Genomic DNA, 18267 nt, shown 5'->3' on the forward strand with positions numbered 1-18267 from the left:
TCAGAACCTTTGACTGGTTCTCATTATGCTTTTGCCACTAACTCAGTGTGCAAAATGGGGAGAAGAGGTCCAGTCCTGTTTTCTCCCAGGAAGTGTATTATACTGTGCAGATGCAGTTAGCAGATTGTTGATAGAATGGGGTCCTCCCCTTATCCATTCCCTTCTGGAGATTGTGGGGCCAAGGTGTATCTGGTGTGGTCTCCCTCCCCCCAGAGTCCACCTTTTCCCCCCAGGACCGCTGGTTTTGGCGTCTGCGGAATAATCGTGTTCAGGAGGGCTACCCCATGCAAATCGAGCAGTTCTGGAAGGGGTTACCAGCTCGCATTGATGCTGCCTATGAGAGGTCTGATGGGCGATTTGTCTTCTTCAAAGGTATTTGAGTGGCTTCCTCCTCACTTTTAACTGTGAACAAATAAACCAGCATTTATAGAACCTTCACTTGTGCCTAGGCCTGTGTTCCATTATACCATTGTGGTGGTAACAATTTGGGAAAGACACAGAAAGAGCAGTTCTGTGTCCATATATTCACATATATGGAAGAATAACAAGACTTAGATACACGAATCTTTTAGCAAACAAGAAAAGATATGAGACATATTTAAGTGCCAGGTTGCAAGGGTCAAAGAGAATCCAAGTCCAGAGTAGTTAAGAGAAATCAAAGTTTCAAGAGGTAGGAGTAATTGCTGAGAAGGAGAGCAGTATATCTTTATAATAAGTAATATTTCATAATAATCTAAAGTGATAGTAATCACCTTTTTCAATGGATAATGACAATAATAATGACTTATTATGTCATGCTTTAAAATTTTACAAAGTATTTTTCTATTCACTGTCTTAATTGATCATATGGTTATGGGTAGAATTTGGGGCCGGGGGGGGGGGGGGGGGGGGGGGGAGGCACAAGTCAAGGAAGAGCAATCTAGGCAAGAATCACATAGAGGACAGAGGCAGCTTGGTAGAATATTTAGAGCACATGCAGGAGATCAACCTGACTGGAATAGAGGGTTTGACTAAGAGGGAATGGGAAGCAAAGTTAGAAAAATAGGGTAGGACCAGGTAATAGAGGATCTAAAATTTCAGACTGAAGCATGTGGACTTTATCAAAAAGAGGCAATGGGAAATCATTGAAAGTTTCTGAGCAAGAGAGAGATATGCTCAGGTCTATGCAAAAGAAAAATGACTATCAGTAGGTGAAGAAGGAATGGGAAGAGGAAGCAAGTTAATAGTCCATTTGAGAAGTGCTGAGGATGAGGTTGTAACAGGGAAGAGGAAGTGACAAATCTGAAAGATTTACTACATTCAAGATTTTCCAGGGCCATTTTGATTTCAAAAAAAGAAATAAATTACCTCATATATCGTGGAAATAACATCTGGAATTGGGAAACCCAGGTTTCAGGTTAAGCTCTGCTACTTCCTAGTTTGTGAATCCTGACAAAATCCTTTCCTTGAGTAGATTTCATCTTTAAAATGGGCTTGTAAGGCAAACACCTTTTAATCCTTAAAACACTCTAAAAATATGAGTTTTTGCAATTATTGCTGCCAGTGAGACATTGCAAAAGGAGTATACTTCTGCAGGCTTACTTTTTGGCTGAGAAAATGTGTTCTCTGTAAATAAATTGAATGAGAGAGAAAGAAGAGTCCAAGATGATAGCGTGGTTGGAGACTGGGTCACTGAGAGGATAGTGATGATACGTCAGCAATAAAGAAAGGGAAGTCAAGAAGCACAGGGTCATTTTGAGGGGCAGGCGATGAGTTCAGCTTTAGGTGCACTCAGTGAGTTTTAGGAGCTCCTGGGGACACCTGGTTGGAGATATGGGACTGCAACTTTGAGAGAGGGAAGCAGGGCTGAAGATAGGTTTGGGGGTCATGAATAGAGGTGACAAGTGAAAATGGGAGTGAATGACTGCACAGGGAGTGACTATAGGGAGAGCAGAGCTGAGAAAGAACTATGGGAGCCCAAAGTCAGAGAAGAGGGTCAAGGTTAGGGAGCATAATGTTTGTTGAATTAATGAGTGTGATAAATGAATTAATGATAGAGGATGAGTCAATAGAAGGCCAGTCACAAGGCAGCACATTATGATTTTCCAGTTATTTGCATCTATTCCCAAGGCAGACCTTGTGTCTCATTTTATGTCTTATCTTTACTTCTACTGCCCTAGATAGAACTCTGTTTCCAGGGGGAGGGAAATCTCTGACTTCCTGGGCTCCAAGACCCTTGGGTATTAGATTGTCCAGGACTGGGGGGTAAAAGAGGCCCAAGAACCTTTCCAACTAGAAGCAGAACCTGGAGAGGAAGATGTCTGTCTAGGAGACTAGTTCTTGACGCAGGATTCTTCCATTCACAGGTGACAAATACTGGGTCTTCAAGGAGGTGACTGTGGAGCCTGGATACCCTCACAGCCTGGGAGAGCTGGGTACCTGCTTGCCCCGGGAAGGCATAGACACAGCCCTACGCTGGGAGCCTGTGGGCAAGACCTACTTTTTCAAAGGGGAATGGTATTGGCGCTACAATGAGGAGAGACGGGCGACTGACCCTGGATACCCCAAACCTATCACTGTGTGGAAGGGCATCCCCCAATCCCCTCAGGGGGCCTTCATCAGCAAAGAAGGCTGTAAGTGTCCTGATCTGGGTCTACAATCACATTCTGGGACCCATGTAGGGTTGATGGGATAGAGGTTGTGGGAGAAAGCTCAGTGTAACTCAGGATACAGGAAACAATTCCCCTGGCTCACTGTTTTATTTCTTGGAAATATCACAGGGTTCATAACCAGAAGGAACCTTAGAGATCATTTATTCCAAACCACTCATTTTTCCCCACTAATTTTATAGAAAAGTAAATTGAGGGGATTTGACCAAGGTTGCATAGGTAGCACCTCCTCTGAACATCAAAGACCCTGTCCAAACTCCCTTCCTTGCTTTTTCTTCGAGGCCCAGTTCAAATATCATCTCCTTCAGGAAGATCCCCTGAGCTTTCCCCTTCTTCTGCCCTGGCTCATAAGCCTACAATAGTCTCCCTTCTCTGAGCTCCCCCAAATGTAGTGTTCACCCACTTTGGTGCCCATCAGGCAGTTAGCTTTTGTAAAGTCATTTAGGAGAGACCAAGACCACCAAAGGTGGTCATGCCCTTAGGGAGTATGAGGGGTGGAGGCAGGGAGTGGGAAAACAAGTCCTTTGGAGGGAGCTCTGGAGAATTTGTCTCTTACCTGGGAATCTGGTGCCCCAGATTTAGTCTTGGGTTGGTCCCTTAATTTATGGATGGGACACCCTTGGATAAGTCCCCTTTTCTGACTAGACCTTCCCTTCCTCATATCAAAATTAAAAAGATGGAGAGAGAAGGTGTTGGTAATTGTGACCATCCACTTTTTCTAGATGAAGCCAGTGACCTGGGAGTCAGGCCCTCTAGGTTTTCTGCCTAGACCAAATCCTATCATAGCCCAGGTTTCCTTGAAGGGGTATGTCAGTCTCCTAAGAAAATTTGCCAAAGCTCCTCAGCTAAGGAGGCAAGTCCCCCAGTCTACCATACCCACTTTTAAGGGATAGGGGTGGGGTTGGGGGAAGCTGGAGCTTGAAGGGAATGGATCAGTCTTAGTCCACTTCTAGGCAAAGTGCAGAAAAGGCAATAGGTGACCCACAGGGTTCACAGTAAAAAAAAAAAGTGGATTAAAAATAAACCTATTTGTTCTTCTACCACAAAAAAAAAAAAAAGAGAGAGAGAGAGAGAGAGAGAGAGATAGGTACCAAAAAGCCTTTAAATTGCTTTATAGTTTTTAATATTCTAAAGTTCTATTCATTGTTACAACCCATCCTCCCCCTGCCTAGAGTACTATTCCAAATCCTACTTTGAAGTGACTGGAGGCTCTTGGCATCAGTGGGGAGAAAGAAAATGAGGGGAGGGGGAAGCACTCAAGGAGAGGCTGAGCCCTAAAGACAAATTTTCCCAGCTGAAGGCACTGACCCTGGACTGAGAACTCTGATTATCAAGTTAAGGGGAACCTTCAGTGGAGGGCAATGCCTTGGAGGTCAGAGAAGTAACATCAGCGTTATGTGGGCCCAAGCTGAGGGAGAAGGTGACCTGAGAGAGGCTGAGGGGAAAAGACCCTGGAAAGGACAGTGACTGGAAATAAAGGGGACCTTAATCTGACAAGGGATTACTCTCAAGTTGAGGGTGTTACCTCAGAGCTTACCTGAGATGAAGAAAAGGACCTTGGAATTAAGGGTAACTTTAGATTGAGAACAGTGAGATGAGTTCGGAGTGATGGCAGGCTGAAGAAAGCTTATTCTGGGCAGAAGGAAGTGATTCTGAAGTTAAGGGTAAAATGCAGGCCAGCCTCAGAGTAGAGGATGATCTCATGGGTCTGATCCTGGCTCTGTCTCTTCAGATTACACCTATTTCTACAAGGGCCGGGACTACTGGAAATTTGATAATCAGAAGCTGAGTGTGGAACCCGGTTACCCCCGCTCCATCCTGCGGGACTGGATGGGCTGTAATCAGAAGGAGGTGGAGAAAAGGAAGGAGCGTCGCAGGCCCCAGGACGACGTGGACATCATGGTTACCATAGATGATGTGCCCAGTACGGTGAATGCCGTGGCCGTCATCATCCCTTGTACCCTCTCCCTCTGCATCCTTGTCCTTGTCTACACCATCTTCCAGTTTAAGAACAAGGGGGCACAACAGCAGGTTACCTACTACAAACGGCCAGTCCAGGAGTGGGTATGACCAGCACATCCTTGCCCCGCCAGCCGGGGCATCCTTGCCGGGGCCTGAGAGAGGGCAGGGACCTTACTCCCAGGACTCAGAGGAACAGGGGAGCACCACAAAGGCCCCGACCAAGAGGCACAAGCAATAGGTTTATACCTCCAGCCTAAAGCTTGGCCCTTGGAAACCATTTGGTCAGAGAGGAGTGGTAAAAATCAGTCAGAGCTGATCCCCAAACATTGGTCCTCACCTGGACCCTTTGGATGCCTTTAATCCAAAGGAAAAGGCAAAAGATAACCTTTGCTGAGAGGAGCTTTGTGGGGGGAGGAGGTCTCTGCTCTTGCTGCCTCATACCTGTCCCTCATTCCCAGAGGCTGGAACCCCAATTATTAGGGGCCTCTCCTGGGACTTCCAAAGGCCCTCTGAGCACAGTTCACCTGGGAGAAACCAGCATTTGCTCCCTAACGGCTGCCTGGGCCTGTCATTCCTCTCCTGAGGGACCCAACTCTAGGTGTGCCTGGGTATGGCAGGGCCTCATGATCTTAGGGTGAGGATTAAGGCCTGAGGCAGGATCAGCTGCCTCCTTTCTGCGCCAAACCTGGGCACTGTCTGGCTACCGACTCCTAACACCTGCTGGTCAGATGTTTGTAACTGATCATGGATCACGGAGCCTGTGTGGCCATGGAGGCAAGGCTGTCTGCGGGCAAGGAAGATGTTTTTTGTGACCTCTCCCCAGACCCACACAGGTTCCTCAAAAAACTGGTTTCTCCTGGGCCAATGAGAGGCAGGGGCCTCTTGTGCTCAGGGAGAGCCTATGATCCAGCCTCAGATCTGCTGGACTTTGCTCTCATGTCACAAATATTTAAATGTCCCGTTACTACTGTTTTAATCCCCATTTGTCAGAAGTGATTCCCTGAGGACTTGGGAAGCTGTTTGTTCATCTCACTCCAATGTACACCAGTATAAGAGCCTCGACCCCAGAGCATCAAGGCCAAGGTCCCACTAAGATGAGTGAAACCAGGTAGTACCTTGGTGGCCCTAGAGAACAGAAATGGATCAAAAGTGAGGGGATGAGCTTCTTTGGGGGTCCAGAAACCTTTGGACAACAACTGTTAGAGCCCCTTGGGACTTGGGTCACAGGGATGGAGAGCTAGGTTCACTCCTTGCTAAGAACTTAGGGCCATGGGAGAGACACTGAAGGCCAAGAGCCAGAAAGATACCTAACCTTGGATGGTTGGAAGGAATGTGGATGCCCCAGAATTTTCTTAACTCCCATCCCCACACTGCTCTGCCCCTTCCCACTTTTACTTCTGGCTCCTTTCTGTGTGGTCCCTATCACTATCCCAAACCCCAACCCCATCAGCCTCTCACATCTTTCCATTTCTCATTGCCAAAAGAGGTAACTTGTATAGCAGTAGCGAGCGCTAGATTTGAAGTCAAGGAGCCTGAGTTTGAATCTTGAGTGCTACTTTCTTACTGTGTGACTTTAGGTAAGGACACTTCTCATCTCAATTTCTATTTCCTCACTTGTAAAATGAGAGGGTTGGTCATGACTTCTAAAGTCCCTTGCAGCTCTAAATCATTGAGTGTGTGATCTTCCTCCCACTCCCATCCTGATCCCCATCTCCTCCCTACTCCTTACCTATGCAGGTCCCCTTTCTGTTCTTGGCCCTGGGCTATACCTAGAGTTAAGGGGGAAGGGAGCACATGGAGCTACTACACTGCCACTTCCCAGTTATTCCAGCGATTCCTCTGTTGCAGGGCCCTTGTCCCTCAGCCATTTCAATAATTCACCTGTTGAAAAGCTCTATCCCATTCCCACCCAGCCATCCCCAAGGGACTGCCTGAAATTCCTGGCTTCATTGAAACTAGTCAGGATAAGTCCAGTGAACAGAAGTGTCCATTAAGCAGGAAGACCTGAGGGACTTTCAGCTTTCTTCTATCTTCAGAACACATGATTGAGCCCACTTCCTGTTTGTTTGCTTCCTTCTCTCACAATGGACATCATGTACCCTGAATGCCTCTCTGCTTTCAGGCCAGGATGCCCAGTTTAGAATAAACCAGCCCCTGAAAAGTTGGATTTGTAGAATAGACTTGGGAGGCAAGTCTTTATTTTGTAAAAGGGAGTTCCCTAGGATTGCAATATTTCCTCGTAACTTTTAAAATGAGATTCTGGAAGTTACACATGACTTTTCCTGAAAAGAGAGCTTGTGCATCAGAGATGGAAGGGATTTCATAGATTGTATTCAATTTTCTCATGGTAAATTGAGGTTCAGAGAAGGGTCACATAGTGAAGTAGGATAGGATCCAAATGACTAGTGCAAAATGTGAGGTTTTCCACTTTCCAGATGTTCAGTAACCTCTCTGCCCAACCATTCATAGCTCTTCTTTGGATTCATCCACTTTTCCTGGGCTGGACACCCTCTTTCCCTAATACCCTTCATAGTCTCTCCACAGTGCTTCATTGATAGATCTGAAATTTGGGTTCCTCAGGCAGCCTGGGTTGGGTCTCTCTCCATGGCAATCGGGTTCCTTTATTTCCATTACAAATTTAAGCTATTTGTATCAGTAGCATTTTAGCACCAAGGTTATGTAATCTGAATTTAGCAACCTTTGAGCTAAGCCAACACAAAATCCTGGGGATATTCTTTTTCTGGAATACATACACCCAGATCCATAACTTGGTATCCTGATACTTGGGGCAAATTTATCTAAGAAGGGTGAATAGGCATGACACATACTGATCCTAGAATAAACTGACCTATATAGGGTTGCTTTGGGGGGATGGCAGCTACTCCCTCTCCAGACCTTTATTGGCCCATGACCCATGATTTCAATCACAAAGGTACAGGTCAGTGGATCCCTTCAAGGCAAAGTCAGGAGAGTTCCTGACTACTGTAAGGAGAAACGTTCTCTTCTATTCTCTCCCCACCTCCTCATCCACATTTGTACTGGTACAAAGCCATGGCTGTCCTAGGTAATGATCTCTGGAGACTCAGAGGTATAGATTGACTGGGGCTGCCCTCCCAAGTCTCTATTGTAAAATCCTTGAAGTTTGTAATACAGGGTCTAGATAGGGCTAAAGCAGTTATTACCAGTTCCTTAACTATTAGGTGGGAGACACCTTTCCTAGTTGTCCAACTCTGTCCTCAGGCTTGTTCTATTCAGGAATTTTGTCCTGACTTGCAAAGCATGGGTAACTAATGCCTATCAAAACTGTGTTGATACAAAGTCAGGAAACATAGTTAACACAGATTGTCAGGATCTAGAAATAATGTTGGCAAGCTAGAAAGAAATTTACAATGAGTAAACAGCAAATGCAAAAAAACATTTTTTTTGGCTGTACAGTATAGAAAGGAGGTAAGTTATGGCTACATTAGTTTGAACAAAAAGTATCTAAATGTTTTACTGAGCTGTAAACTTAAGCTAAAAAACAAATGGTGTCTCAGACTGCATTTAAAGAAGTCTATCATTGCAAACAAGGACAATGATGTTCCTATTGATGAGATCACATCTGGCACAGTGTGTATTGTTCTGGACTCCATATTTTAGATAGAATAATGAGAAGCTGTTGAGTTGTAAGTGCAGGACAGAGAGGAAGACAGAGACTGGAGGTTGTGTTGAGAATGTTGAGCTTGAAACAGATTTTTTCCCCCTAAGTATTTGAAGAGTAGTCTTGTGGAAGAGAATTTGTTCTCCTTGGCCCCAAACAATAGAACTCAAGAGCCCCAGATGTTAGAGGATCATCCATTTCAGTTAGTTCTAAAAACTGTCTTCGACAATCTCAGTTGTCCAAATAACGGGATGAACTGTCTTGGTAGGGAGTGAATTTCATTACAAATTCAGCAAAGGTTGGATAACTACTTGTTAAGAATGTCACAGAAAAGATTCCTGGAACAAACACAAGGTTAGGCTAAATACTCTCTTGAATCCTTTCCAGCTCTAGGTTTTTATACCAAGTAAGTAATTTGTTAAATCTATAAAAATTATTTATGACTGGGTCACCCAGAAGCCTCCTGGGCTGGGAGGTGGAGGCAGGACACATTTGTCTCCTGGGGCCCTGCCAGACCATAAATGGGAGTATCCACTGGGCTGTTTCATGTTTTCTTCCTGTATTTGCAGATCATCTTCCATTTGTGGTCACATCTTGAAACTTTGGAGACTTGTTTATGCTTGAAGGAGATGATTTCCTGATGGTGCCCTAGGTTGAGACCTTAGCCTCTGCCCTGGCTTGGGCCTTCTCCTAAATGAACTTCCCAAGTCACCAAAATTCTCTTGTGCTCATCCTCAATTCTTGCCAAGGGCTGGCTCCCTGGGGTAGGGGGCATCCGACATTAGAGACATAATCTTTGTGTCAATACAGTATTTTATACTTTTCAAGGCACTTTATTAGGTGACATCTATTAGCCTATTTGAAACTCACAAGGGCCATGTTAAGCTGGCTGGGCAAATAACATTACCCTCTTTTGACAGAGGGTAATGAGGTCCAGAAATAATGATATGACTTTTCGGGGTCATGCAAGTTAGTGGTGGACTATAATTGAGTGCTCTTTCTGTCACACCATGCTGCAAATCTTGATGGCCACTGGGTGAGGCCTGGCTCAAAGGGGCCTTGGGTATCTTCCACCACTTCTGACCAATAGCAATGCAGAGAATGAAGCCACACCACTGTGCCCCTCATACACTCCTCACCACTTATTCCTGCTTGGGTCCTCTTGTCACTACTCCCTCTTGAGATCACAGCCCATACTTTGTGAGGGCCTTGATTGTCCAGCTCAGCGCCTCCTCCATTCATCTCATCTTGGGTCCTCCTGGCTCATCTCCCCTCTTCCTCTCTGATGCCTGTTGGACCCATATTAGGGTCCTGGGTTTCTGCTCCAACCTTCTGAAAACCCTTAATCCTATGTGGTCCCCCTCTGGGATCCTCCTGAGCCTCGAAGATCCTTGAGGTAGAGCTGAGGAAGGGAACAGAGGAAGAGGCCCTAGGGGCAGTGAAAAGGTCAGGCCTCACTGGAATGGGGGGCAGTTTGAGTTGACCCCTTTTCTGACCCACTTACCCTCCCTCATCCCCCACACTTCCACCATAGTCTGTGTGTCTCCCTCCCATGACCTGGCCAAGGCTGAGGCCTCCATACTGGTGCCCTAGTGTCTGGGCTCTCATCACCCTGGACGGCATCGCAGCATTTCAGTGTCCGTCACATTTTAAAACTGATCAGCCTTTGTATAATGTTTTTTAAATCATTTCTAAATAAAATGAAAATATACAGATTGTCATTTCTCTGGGGAGAGGGCAGGGGACTTGATCATGAAGAGCCAAGTAGTACAATATTTTTGGGAGGTGAATGCAGATGGGGACGAACTGAGGGGTCTGGGGTTTGAGAACCTCAGGTTCTAGAGTCCTGGGGATATTTGGATGTTTGAGGACCAAGAAACTTACTATCCTAGATTTAATGGGAGGGGAAGAGGGCTGTAAATACTGGCTTCCAAGGACTCCATGAGCATCTGCAGTGACACGGAAAGTGGTCTGGGCTCTCTGGGGAGGAGGTAGGAGATAGGTGGGCTCTTCACAGAAAGAAAATAAACAGAAAGGCTGGGGGGGGGGGGGGGGGTCAGGGGAGATGTGGAGGACCACTGCACCATGACTCTCCAGTGGGGGTAGGAGAGTCGGGGAGAGGTCCTAAAAAGAAAAGTGGTTGGTCACCTCAGGAGGGCTGAAATTATTTCCGGAGACAAAAGGGCAACTAGACGTTAGTGGGTAAATGTGAGGGCAGGGAGAAGATAATAGGGATGTCGGGCTGGGAGGTAGGGGTCAAGAGAACAGGCAAGCGGTGGCAAGGTGACCTCCCCTGAGATCACGAAGGATGGGGGAGGGGCTGAAGGCTGTCGGGCGGGGGTTGCCTCTGGCTGGGGGCCGCCGCCTTTTCTCTCCCCGGCTCTGCTCCGTGGGTTCCAGCGCAGCTCCGCTAGTACCAGGAGGTGCAGACGATAAGGAAGCGAACGTCGTCCAGGGGCCCCCATGCAGCAGGGTCGGGTCGGGGCTGAGGAGCGCCTTGGTCGCCCTCGGGGGCCGCGGGCTCGGACTGCTCCGGAGCCGGGCTGGGCGGACCTCCGCCGTCGCCGTCCCCTCCATCACCGCCGCCGCCGCCGCCGCTCAGCTGCGCTGCCATGGGCTACGGGGAAGTAACGGGCAGCTCCGAGTGAGAACAACGCTCCCTTACCCCAACCCCGCCACCCCCCGACTCCAAGGGATTGCCCCTTTCGCCCGCCACCCCCCGACTCCAAGGGATTGCCCCTTTCGCCCGCCCCGCCCCTCCTCCCACCTTCTGCTGAAGTGATTCAGCCTGGAGTATGGACGTCTCAGCCGCCGCTTAATTGCGCCTGCGTGCTGAGGCTCCGAGTCGTTACACAAGGACGCATCCCTCGCAGCCAATCGTTAACGAGAATCCACAGACCGCACCGCACTTCTATCCTGGCTCACGTGGCCCCGCCTAGTTCTGGAAAGGACGGAAAGCAAAATCCGCACCCTTTCCTTTATAGGTTTCCTTGAAGTCGCTCTCGCTGGGACACCCCTCCCGGCCCCCCAAAGGCTTCTGTCTCAGCATCTCCAGGGATCAACCAGCCACGCCGGAGGAGGCGTCCTCCGCGTTCTTTTCTGTTATACCTGCGCCACCCTATTTCCAATCAGCCCCACCTGCCCCACCCCGCCCTAATTGTTGTGTACTTTTAATAAGGCTTCAAAGTTCAGCTCTTCTGTGCCTTTCGGGTCAAGTAGCTTCACCGGGAATGGAAGGGGGTTAGACTAACACCATTAAGGTTGAAATGCCTTTAGAGACCAATGTTTTTGCTTTCTTTACAGTAAAGTTTCTTTACAGTAACACTCAAGTCCATTAAGTTATAAAGTGACCAAAACTCTAGATGTCCTAAAGTTTTACCCTATAACTTCCAACTATCTTTCCAAGCGAGAGAGAGAACTAAGTGGGGCCAAGAACCTTAAAGTATCTATCACAAGTGAGAAAATGTCATTGATTCTAGTTAAATGTTTACCAAGCCGAGGTGGTTAGAAATTTTAATGAAATTAATAAAAGGTAAAACAAGATCAGATTTGGCAAAAATGACAGCACAGGAAACAAAACAAATAACAAAGGGCTCCTCTCACTGTGGTGTAAAAAAGTAAATGGGGTGAGGGTGTTGGATTCAGAGTCAAGGGATACAGGTTCCTGTGTAAGTTATCTTTGTGGAATCCCGATTCAGATTCTGGCTCACCCCAAAAAAAGATGCTGGTCCCTCAGACCACTTTCTATTGCTACCACTCTCAGACTCTGCCTAAATTTTAAATTTCCAATCCATCTGAGTTGCCTAAGCAATGTTGCAAAGCACTACCCTGATCATGTTGTTACACGATCCATTAGAAAACATCCAGGAGTGGCTACCCAATGCACTCAACAATGAATGTACTCCAATTTCTTGGCTTGAGGTTTAACCCCAACTTAATTCTAACCTACCAGTTCTAGTCTCACAACTAGCCTCAGGTACATATGGTTTTCCTAAACTATAGACACATTTTTTTGGGGGGTGAAAGGGAGTAAGGAGAATGGGGCAAAATTCATGGTTCCATAGTCTAAAACCAAACTGCTGCTTGCCATTTAAAGTCCTTCATAAGCACAATGGTTCCTTTTAATCTTTTAAAATATATGTTATTCTAGGAATTTTACCATCCAGATGCACTACCTACCACCCACTTGCTATTCTTCAGACACTTTGTCCCATCTTAATATTTGTACTGGATTTCCTAAAGTGCTCTCCCCCTCCTCATCAAGCTTCCTAGATTCCCTTCATGACTCAATTCAAATCCTATCTTTTTTAGGGGGCCTTTCTTGAACCCACCAAAGACAAGTTTCCCCTCTGAGATTACCTTCCATTATCGTTTATGTTCATGGTTATTTGAATAGAACTAAAATATTTGAATGTCTCTCCCATTAGAATAAAAGCTCCTTGAAGACAAGGATAATATTTGTCTTTTCTTATAAATAAACTCAGTGCTTAACAGTGCCTGGCACATAATAAAGAAGCTTAATTAAAAAAAGATTACTGATAGACTGATCTACAACATTCACCCAAAGTTCTTATTCTGGACTTAGCTTATGCCACTATTCAGAGTGGGTTCTCCCTGTTATCTCCATCTGCTGATGCTTCTTCCCTTAAGGCCTAAGCCAAATACTTTCTCCATGAAGCCTTTGCTAAGATCAACAGGTGAAGATGACTTTTCTCATAAAATTTCCGAAAGTACTTCCTGAATCTCTTGTATACATCAATTATTATTTGTAAAGTCTTAAGATCCCCTGAGATCATGGTCCAGAAGCAAGAGTCCTTCCTAGGAGCTACCCTTCACCCCCAAAGCAAGAGTCCTTTTAACAATTTTAGGCAGCCAAGATAATAAAAGTATAGAACAAGGGGCCCAAGTGCCTTTTAATGATGAAATGGGGCACAAGGACAGTGGAGGTCAAAAAGCCAAGGTGAATTCATTTAAGGGCTCTTTTTTTTTTTTTTTTTTTAAAACAGTAAAAATGAAGCTACAGATCATCAGCATCAGTCTTGGAAGCTTTGTTATACTCCCACCACCTATGGTCCAGGCCCCAAAGCGTAGATGCTAAGACTCTCTCTGCAGGGCCTCACACCATACTGGAGCTGTATCAGGAACCAAAATCCTTATTCAAGAGGCCAAGCAGCAGGGGTAATAGGTACCCACTCAGGTTAAACTGGAAAGAAAAAAAAAAAAGAAATGTTTTGTTATACAATGGTTCTTCAGTGAAGCCCCAAACCCAAACTCCATCCTCCTATACTATATAGCAGGAAGCTGTTACCATTTTTGTTATGGAGCCCTTTGGCAATCTGATAAAGACAAAGCCTTCTCAAAATAACTTTTGAAGAAAATGCTGAATTTCAATTAGATTACTAAAAATAAAGATGCCATTTTCTTTCCCATCCAAATTCTAGGGTACCCTGAAATCTACTCATGGACTTCAGGTTAAGAATCACTGCTCTACAGGGACCCTTGGCCCTTCTGTAAGAATACTTTTAAAGGACAGCTTGATGGCCTAGTGGATAGAACACCAGACCTGAAGTCAGGAGGACCCGAGTTCAAATCTAGCCTCAGACACTTAACACTTCCCAGCTGTGTGACCCTGGGCAATTTGCAGGGAAAAAAAAACTTTTAAAATATCCATTCGTCTGGGGTAAAGAGGAATTCTAGAAAGGGCCTGTAAATGAACAGTGTTTCTTAACCATGAACTGAATGCTTGGAAAGCCAAGATACACCAGTCCCTGGATGTTCATGTCTGAGAGCCTACAGCTGAGTTATTTTTTTATCAAGATAGGTAGGTTCTTTATTATAGAAGAGTTGGTTTCTTTGGTTTAACACATTTAAATCTGCAAAACTTTCAAGGATATAGAAATCAATTGGCCACAGCAATCACTAACCTGTCAATGAGGGAATCTCGCATGCTGGTGGCAATGGTGCTAGGTTGGGCTTCATTAAGCTTGAAGACGCTCTCTACCACTGATAGTTCTGTGCTAGTTGTGTCCAGCCCACAGAAGGCACACCAGTCGTTGACCACCATTCCAGCTGCAATCACCTCACTTCCTCGGTTCACAGTACCAGCCTGCCAGAAAACACAGTATGTATTATTATGTCCACCTCTTCAATATTTTTACATGTGGATAATGAATCCACAATCATAGAGGCCCTAAGAGGTTGTTCTTAATCCTGGATGTCATCAATACTATGACTCTTCAGCGAGAGCTTGAGATCATAAAGAACCTTTGTCCTTATTACAATGACTTTTCCTAGACCTACATATACATTCACTTAGTATTCCATAGTTCAGATTTGGTAAAACAGGATAAAAATCAAGGAAATTAAAAAGGGATCAATGATTAACAATTCCAAGCCTGAAGCTCTGAAAGGCTCTTCTTCCCAGGGTAATGGGGAGAATGCATAGAGTATCATGAAAAAGCCTCTGTATCCACTCCTTATGCTCATAGCTGCTCTTGTCCCTGACTAATCATAAAAAGCAACCAAGACTACGGAGACTATTGCACCACCTTGGTAAAAAGCAAGTGTTGGCTTGTTTTGGTTTTATGAAAGGGGATAGGAGACTCTGAACACGTTGCCCCATTAGAATATGGAGTGATGACTCAACTCTGAGGCATAGGGTTTAGCCCTGGTAGAAGTGAATTTGGGACAAATTGGGCCTGAGGGCAGAGAGATAGATACTCACCACCAGCGGAACCTGGAGAAGAGAGGACAATTCATCTTGGTCCTCAATAGAAGTCTTTGGGTGCACTAGCCCTCCCTGATTGCTGAAAACACAGTAGCTTCCCACTAGCACTTGGTCAGCTACTGTCTGTCTGAAGACTTCAACCTTGAGTACATCAGCTAGAATTTCTTCTGTCTCCTGTGAGTGCAAACACACAGTTCAGAATCCTAGTTTATTAGAAGTGTGAAGAAATACCAGACCTCCAATGTCTTCATGTTTATCACCACCCCCATTTTCCATCCAAGGGGAAAAAAAGGGAAGATTTATCTGTATCTATGTTCAACCAATACTGAGAAATAGGGATGAAGGGCAGAATGGACCAATTTACTTCTCTGGGGGTCCTATTGTGGCTCTAGAGCTGCAATCCTCAGTAGGTCTATCAAAGGTGCCTGGGGCTGATCACCACAGTCCCTTCCCCCCATCTCTGAGCCAGAACATTCACAGCATCACAGATTTGGAACTGGAAGATTCATGAGGCCATTTAATCCAACCCCCTAATCTTACAGATAAGAGAGAAATTTTCCAACTTCACAATGGTAGTAACATAAGATTGAATTGACTAAAAAAAAAAAACCCAAACACTCTCTACATTACTAGTGCTTATTCTTCAAAAAAGATGATGAAAGAGATGGATGTGGCTCTCTTCAACAATGAATTGATTCAGACCAGTTCCAATTGTTCAGTAATGAAGAGAGCCTTCTACACCCAGGGAGAGGACTGTGGGAACTGAGTGTGGACCACAACATAACATTTTCTCTCTCTGTTGTTTGCTTGCATTTTTGTTTTCCTTTTTACATTTTTTTCCTAGATCCGATTTTTCTTGTGCAGCAAGATAACTGTATGGATATGTACATATATGTTGGATTTAATATATATTTTAAGACGTATTGGAATACCTGCCATCTAGGGGAGGGGGTGAGGGGAAGGAGGAGAAAATTTGGAACAGAAGGTTTTGCAAAGGTCAGTGTTGAAAAATTACCTGTGCACATTTTGTAAATTAAAAGCTATTAAAGAAAAAAAAAAAAAAGATGATAAAGAAGGGTTAAGCATCCCACTTCCAAAAGTTTTACAACTAGACTGTGGCTTTTCTCCAATTCAACTCATATGCAATTTTGGGGACACTTTCTCAAATGACTGTAGGCCAAAAGAGCCAATGTTCTTTTTCTTTAGTCCTTCTGTGTGCCTAATCTAGATAATAAATTTCTAGTAGACAAGGACCATATTTATCTAATTTTTTTTCACCAGTCATGCACAGAATTCAATGAATTAAAATTAGATAAGACCTTAGAAATTGCATAAGGTCCAATCTCCTTATTTTTACAAAGACTCCATGCATTGCTTTTTCTTTCTATATGACTGTTTTCAGCATCCAAATGAGAGTTACTCTTGGATCTTGAGATAAGGGTTAGGATAATATTGTGTCCATGTGCCCCCTCTGACCGAAATGCCAAAATCTCCTCACCCTGTCTAGGTCGGGGTGAACAAGAGCTACGTAGTCATTACAGGTGGTAACATTGCCCAGTGCTGAGAGTCGCTCCTCTACCCGTCGAATCTGCACTGAGTCAGGGAGACTGTTTCGGATATGCTGTAGTTCCTGGTCTGTAGTATTGTTGGGCACAAGAAGGCCATGTCGGTTTCCTGGTGAGATCCAGAAGGAAATACTCATTTAGCTGGGGAAAGAGGAGGCGAACAAGCAGCACCTTCTCACCTTTTTTTTTGTTCTTCGTAAAGCGCTATCTCCTGACCTAGTGCCACAGGCCCCACAACTCTTCCTTTCCCTCCTCGATACTGAGAATGAGCACACCACCTTAGTATCAGGCACAGGGATCTGAACATAAGAATTAACTTTTAATTAATTTAACCAATGGATATGGATTCTCCCAACCATCTGGGTGCCAAATGTCTTGGCCAAGATACTGTCCAGACAACTGTGCTGATGACGAACTCATTTCCTTCCATGAACCAAATCTGGTATCTCAGAATTTCTATTTGGTATCTCAGAATAAGGCTAGGAGGTAATAGACTCAGAGATGCTTCTAGGCTATTAACACCAAAGGCAACTACGACTTTGAAAGGAAATCCTGTCTCTGAAAGAGACCCCTGTGTCAGTCATTACTCAGTGCAATGAAAATCCAAAGGGCCTGCCAGAACTTCTTCATGGCGTCAGAGATGAGGCCTCAAGGGTGGGGGCATCTCTTAGTCATGAGGACCTTTGGAACGCCGTCCCGGTTCCCTCCCTCACGCCCGGCCGCGGGGCCAGACATACCCACACACATGCGACCGATGATCCTGCAGCCGGCGATGGAAGCGTGGACCACGGGGATGGTCTCCGAAAGCTCGCCCTCAAACACGCTGTGAACACAGGCCTCAGTCAGGAATGACACCCACCCGGGGCCGGGCGACTCCGGAGCTGCCCCCTGCCAAGTCAGCCCCCCTTCCTGCGGCTTTGAGCACTACACCCAGCCTAGAACTCAGGCTCCTCCTGGGCTCTTTACAAAGCCTCCACACCCGCCGGCGAGGCACGCCGAACGAGGACAAGTCCCCCGCCCCCATCCTCAGTAGCCGGGAGAGAGGAGGGCGTCGCGGAGAGGCCGGCCCCTGGCCCCTGCCCCCTGCCCCCTGCCCCCTGCCCCCCGCCCCTGGCCCCACCTGTAGAAGTTTTCCGAGCCGCCGATGGCCACCAGGCAGTAGGTGTTGGTGAGCTTGGCGAAACAGCCGATTTCGCAGTTGTTCTCGAAGGAGGCTCGGACCGCCATGAGGCCTAGGGACGGCGGGTCGGAGGGTCAGAGAGCCGGTCCTCCGCCAGAAGCCGCGGTTCCCTACTCCCCTGCTCCCTGACCCGCGGCCGTCCCCCGCGCCCGCCTTTCCCCTAAGCGGTTCTGGCGCGGCCCCTCCGGCCTGGCCCAGCAGCACCGAGTGATTGCCGGCTCCCTCCTCCTCCTCCTCCTCCTCCTCCTCCTCCTCCTCCTCCTCCTCCTCCACCACCCCCGACTCTAGCTCCTGGGTCCCGCCTCCGGGCCCGGCTCACCGGGCAGAAGCTACCGCACGAGGCCCTCCCGTAATTCGCTTCCGTTTCCGCTCCTGAAGTAAAGAGACTTCCGGAAGGAAGGCCCCTATGGAGCCGCAACAGCCGGGGTCTCCGGCACCGCCGGTAATCCCCAATCTTCCGCGGGCGGCCGGAGGGAGGGCGGGGCCTCGGGTGCTCAGCAGCCGGTCCCTACTCCAATCCGCGGGGTCAGCTCTGCCGAGCCCTC

The 18267-nt window shown here is 46.5% G+C and overlaps 2 protein-coding genes and 1 long non-coding RNA gene across 4 annotated transcripts in view; 2 read left to right on the top strand and 1 right to left on the bottom strand.

Annotated features, from left to right (window-relative positions):
* Positions 1-7722, top strand: part of MMP24 (matrix metallopeptidase 24) — a 58598-nt gene extending 50876 nt beyond the window's left edge. The window contains exons 7-9 of the mRNA XM_031953905.1: positions 234-372; positions 2346-2612; positions 4381-7722. Coding sequence (XP_031809765.1) covers positions 234-372; positions 2346-2612; positions 4381-4718 — 744 coding nt within the window. The 3' untranslated portion in view covers positions 4719-7722. The remainder of the gene's footprint in view (positions 1-233; positions 373-2345; positions 2613-4380) is intronic.
* A 3023-nt stretch (positions 7723-10745) lies between these two features.
* On the top strand, positions 10746-12286 carry LOC116421704. The gene is made up of 2 exons (XR_004232192.1): positions 10746-10894; positions 11235-12286. It is a non-coding gene; the product is annotated as an uncharacterized LOC116421704 (long non-coding RNA).
* An 846-nt stretch (positions 12287-13132) lies between these two features.
* Positions 13133-18251, bottom strand: EIF6 (eukaryotic translation initiation factor 6). 2 transcript variants are annotated; one of them, XM_031953906.1, is made up of 7 exons: positions 18042-18251; positions 17663-17774; positions 17280-17365; positions 16476-16651; positions 14975-15151; positions 14175-14356; positions 13133-13453 (listed from the first exon to the last, which is right to left on the bottom strand). In XM_031953906.1, the coding sequence occupies exons 2-7, from the start codon at positions 17767-17769 to the stop codon at positions 13444-13446; spliced, it is 738 nt and encodes a 245-aa protein (XP_031809766.1). In that variant the 5' UTR covers positions 17770-17774; positions 18042-18251; the 3' UTR covers positions 13133-13443. The 2 variants fall into 2 exon arrangements, with proteins under 2 accessions (XP_031809766.1, XP_031809767.1); XM_031953907.1 differs by lacking the exon at positions 18042-18251 and having other exon boundaries at positions 17663-17954.
* Positions 18252-18267: the final 16 nt, after the last annotated feature.

The sequence above is a fragment of the Sarcophilus harrisii genome, chromosome 2 (genome assembly GCF_902635505.1).
Source record: "Sarcophilus harrisii chromosome 2, mSarHar1.11, whole genome shotgun sequence".
NCBI classification, from domain to species: Eukaryota; Metazoa; Chordata; class Mammalia; order Dasyuromorphia; family Dasyuridae; genus Sarcophilus; species Sarcophilus harrisii.

Coding starts and splice junctions, on each gene's coding strand:
- EIF6 (XM_031953906.1), bottom strand. CDS start 17,769: ATGGCGGTCCGAGCCTCCTTCGAGAACAACTGCGAAATCGGCTGTTTC. Junction 16,652..17,279: donor CATCGGTCGCATGTGTGTGG/GTATGTCTGGCC, acceptor GGATCTCACCAG/GAAACCGACATGGCCTTCTT. Junction 14,357..14,974: donor TTCTCCAGGTTCCGCTGGTG/GTGAGTATCTAT, acceptor GTTTTCTGGCAG/GCTGGTACTGTGAACCGAGG.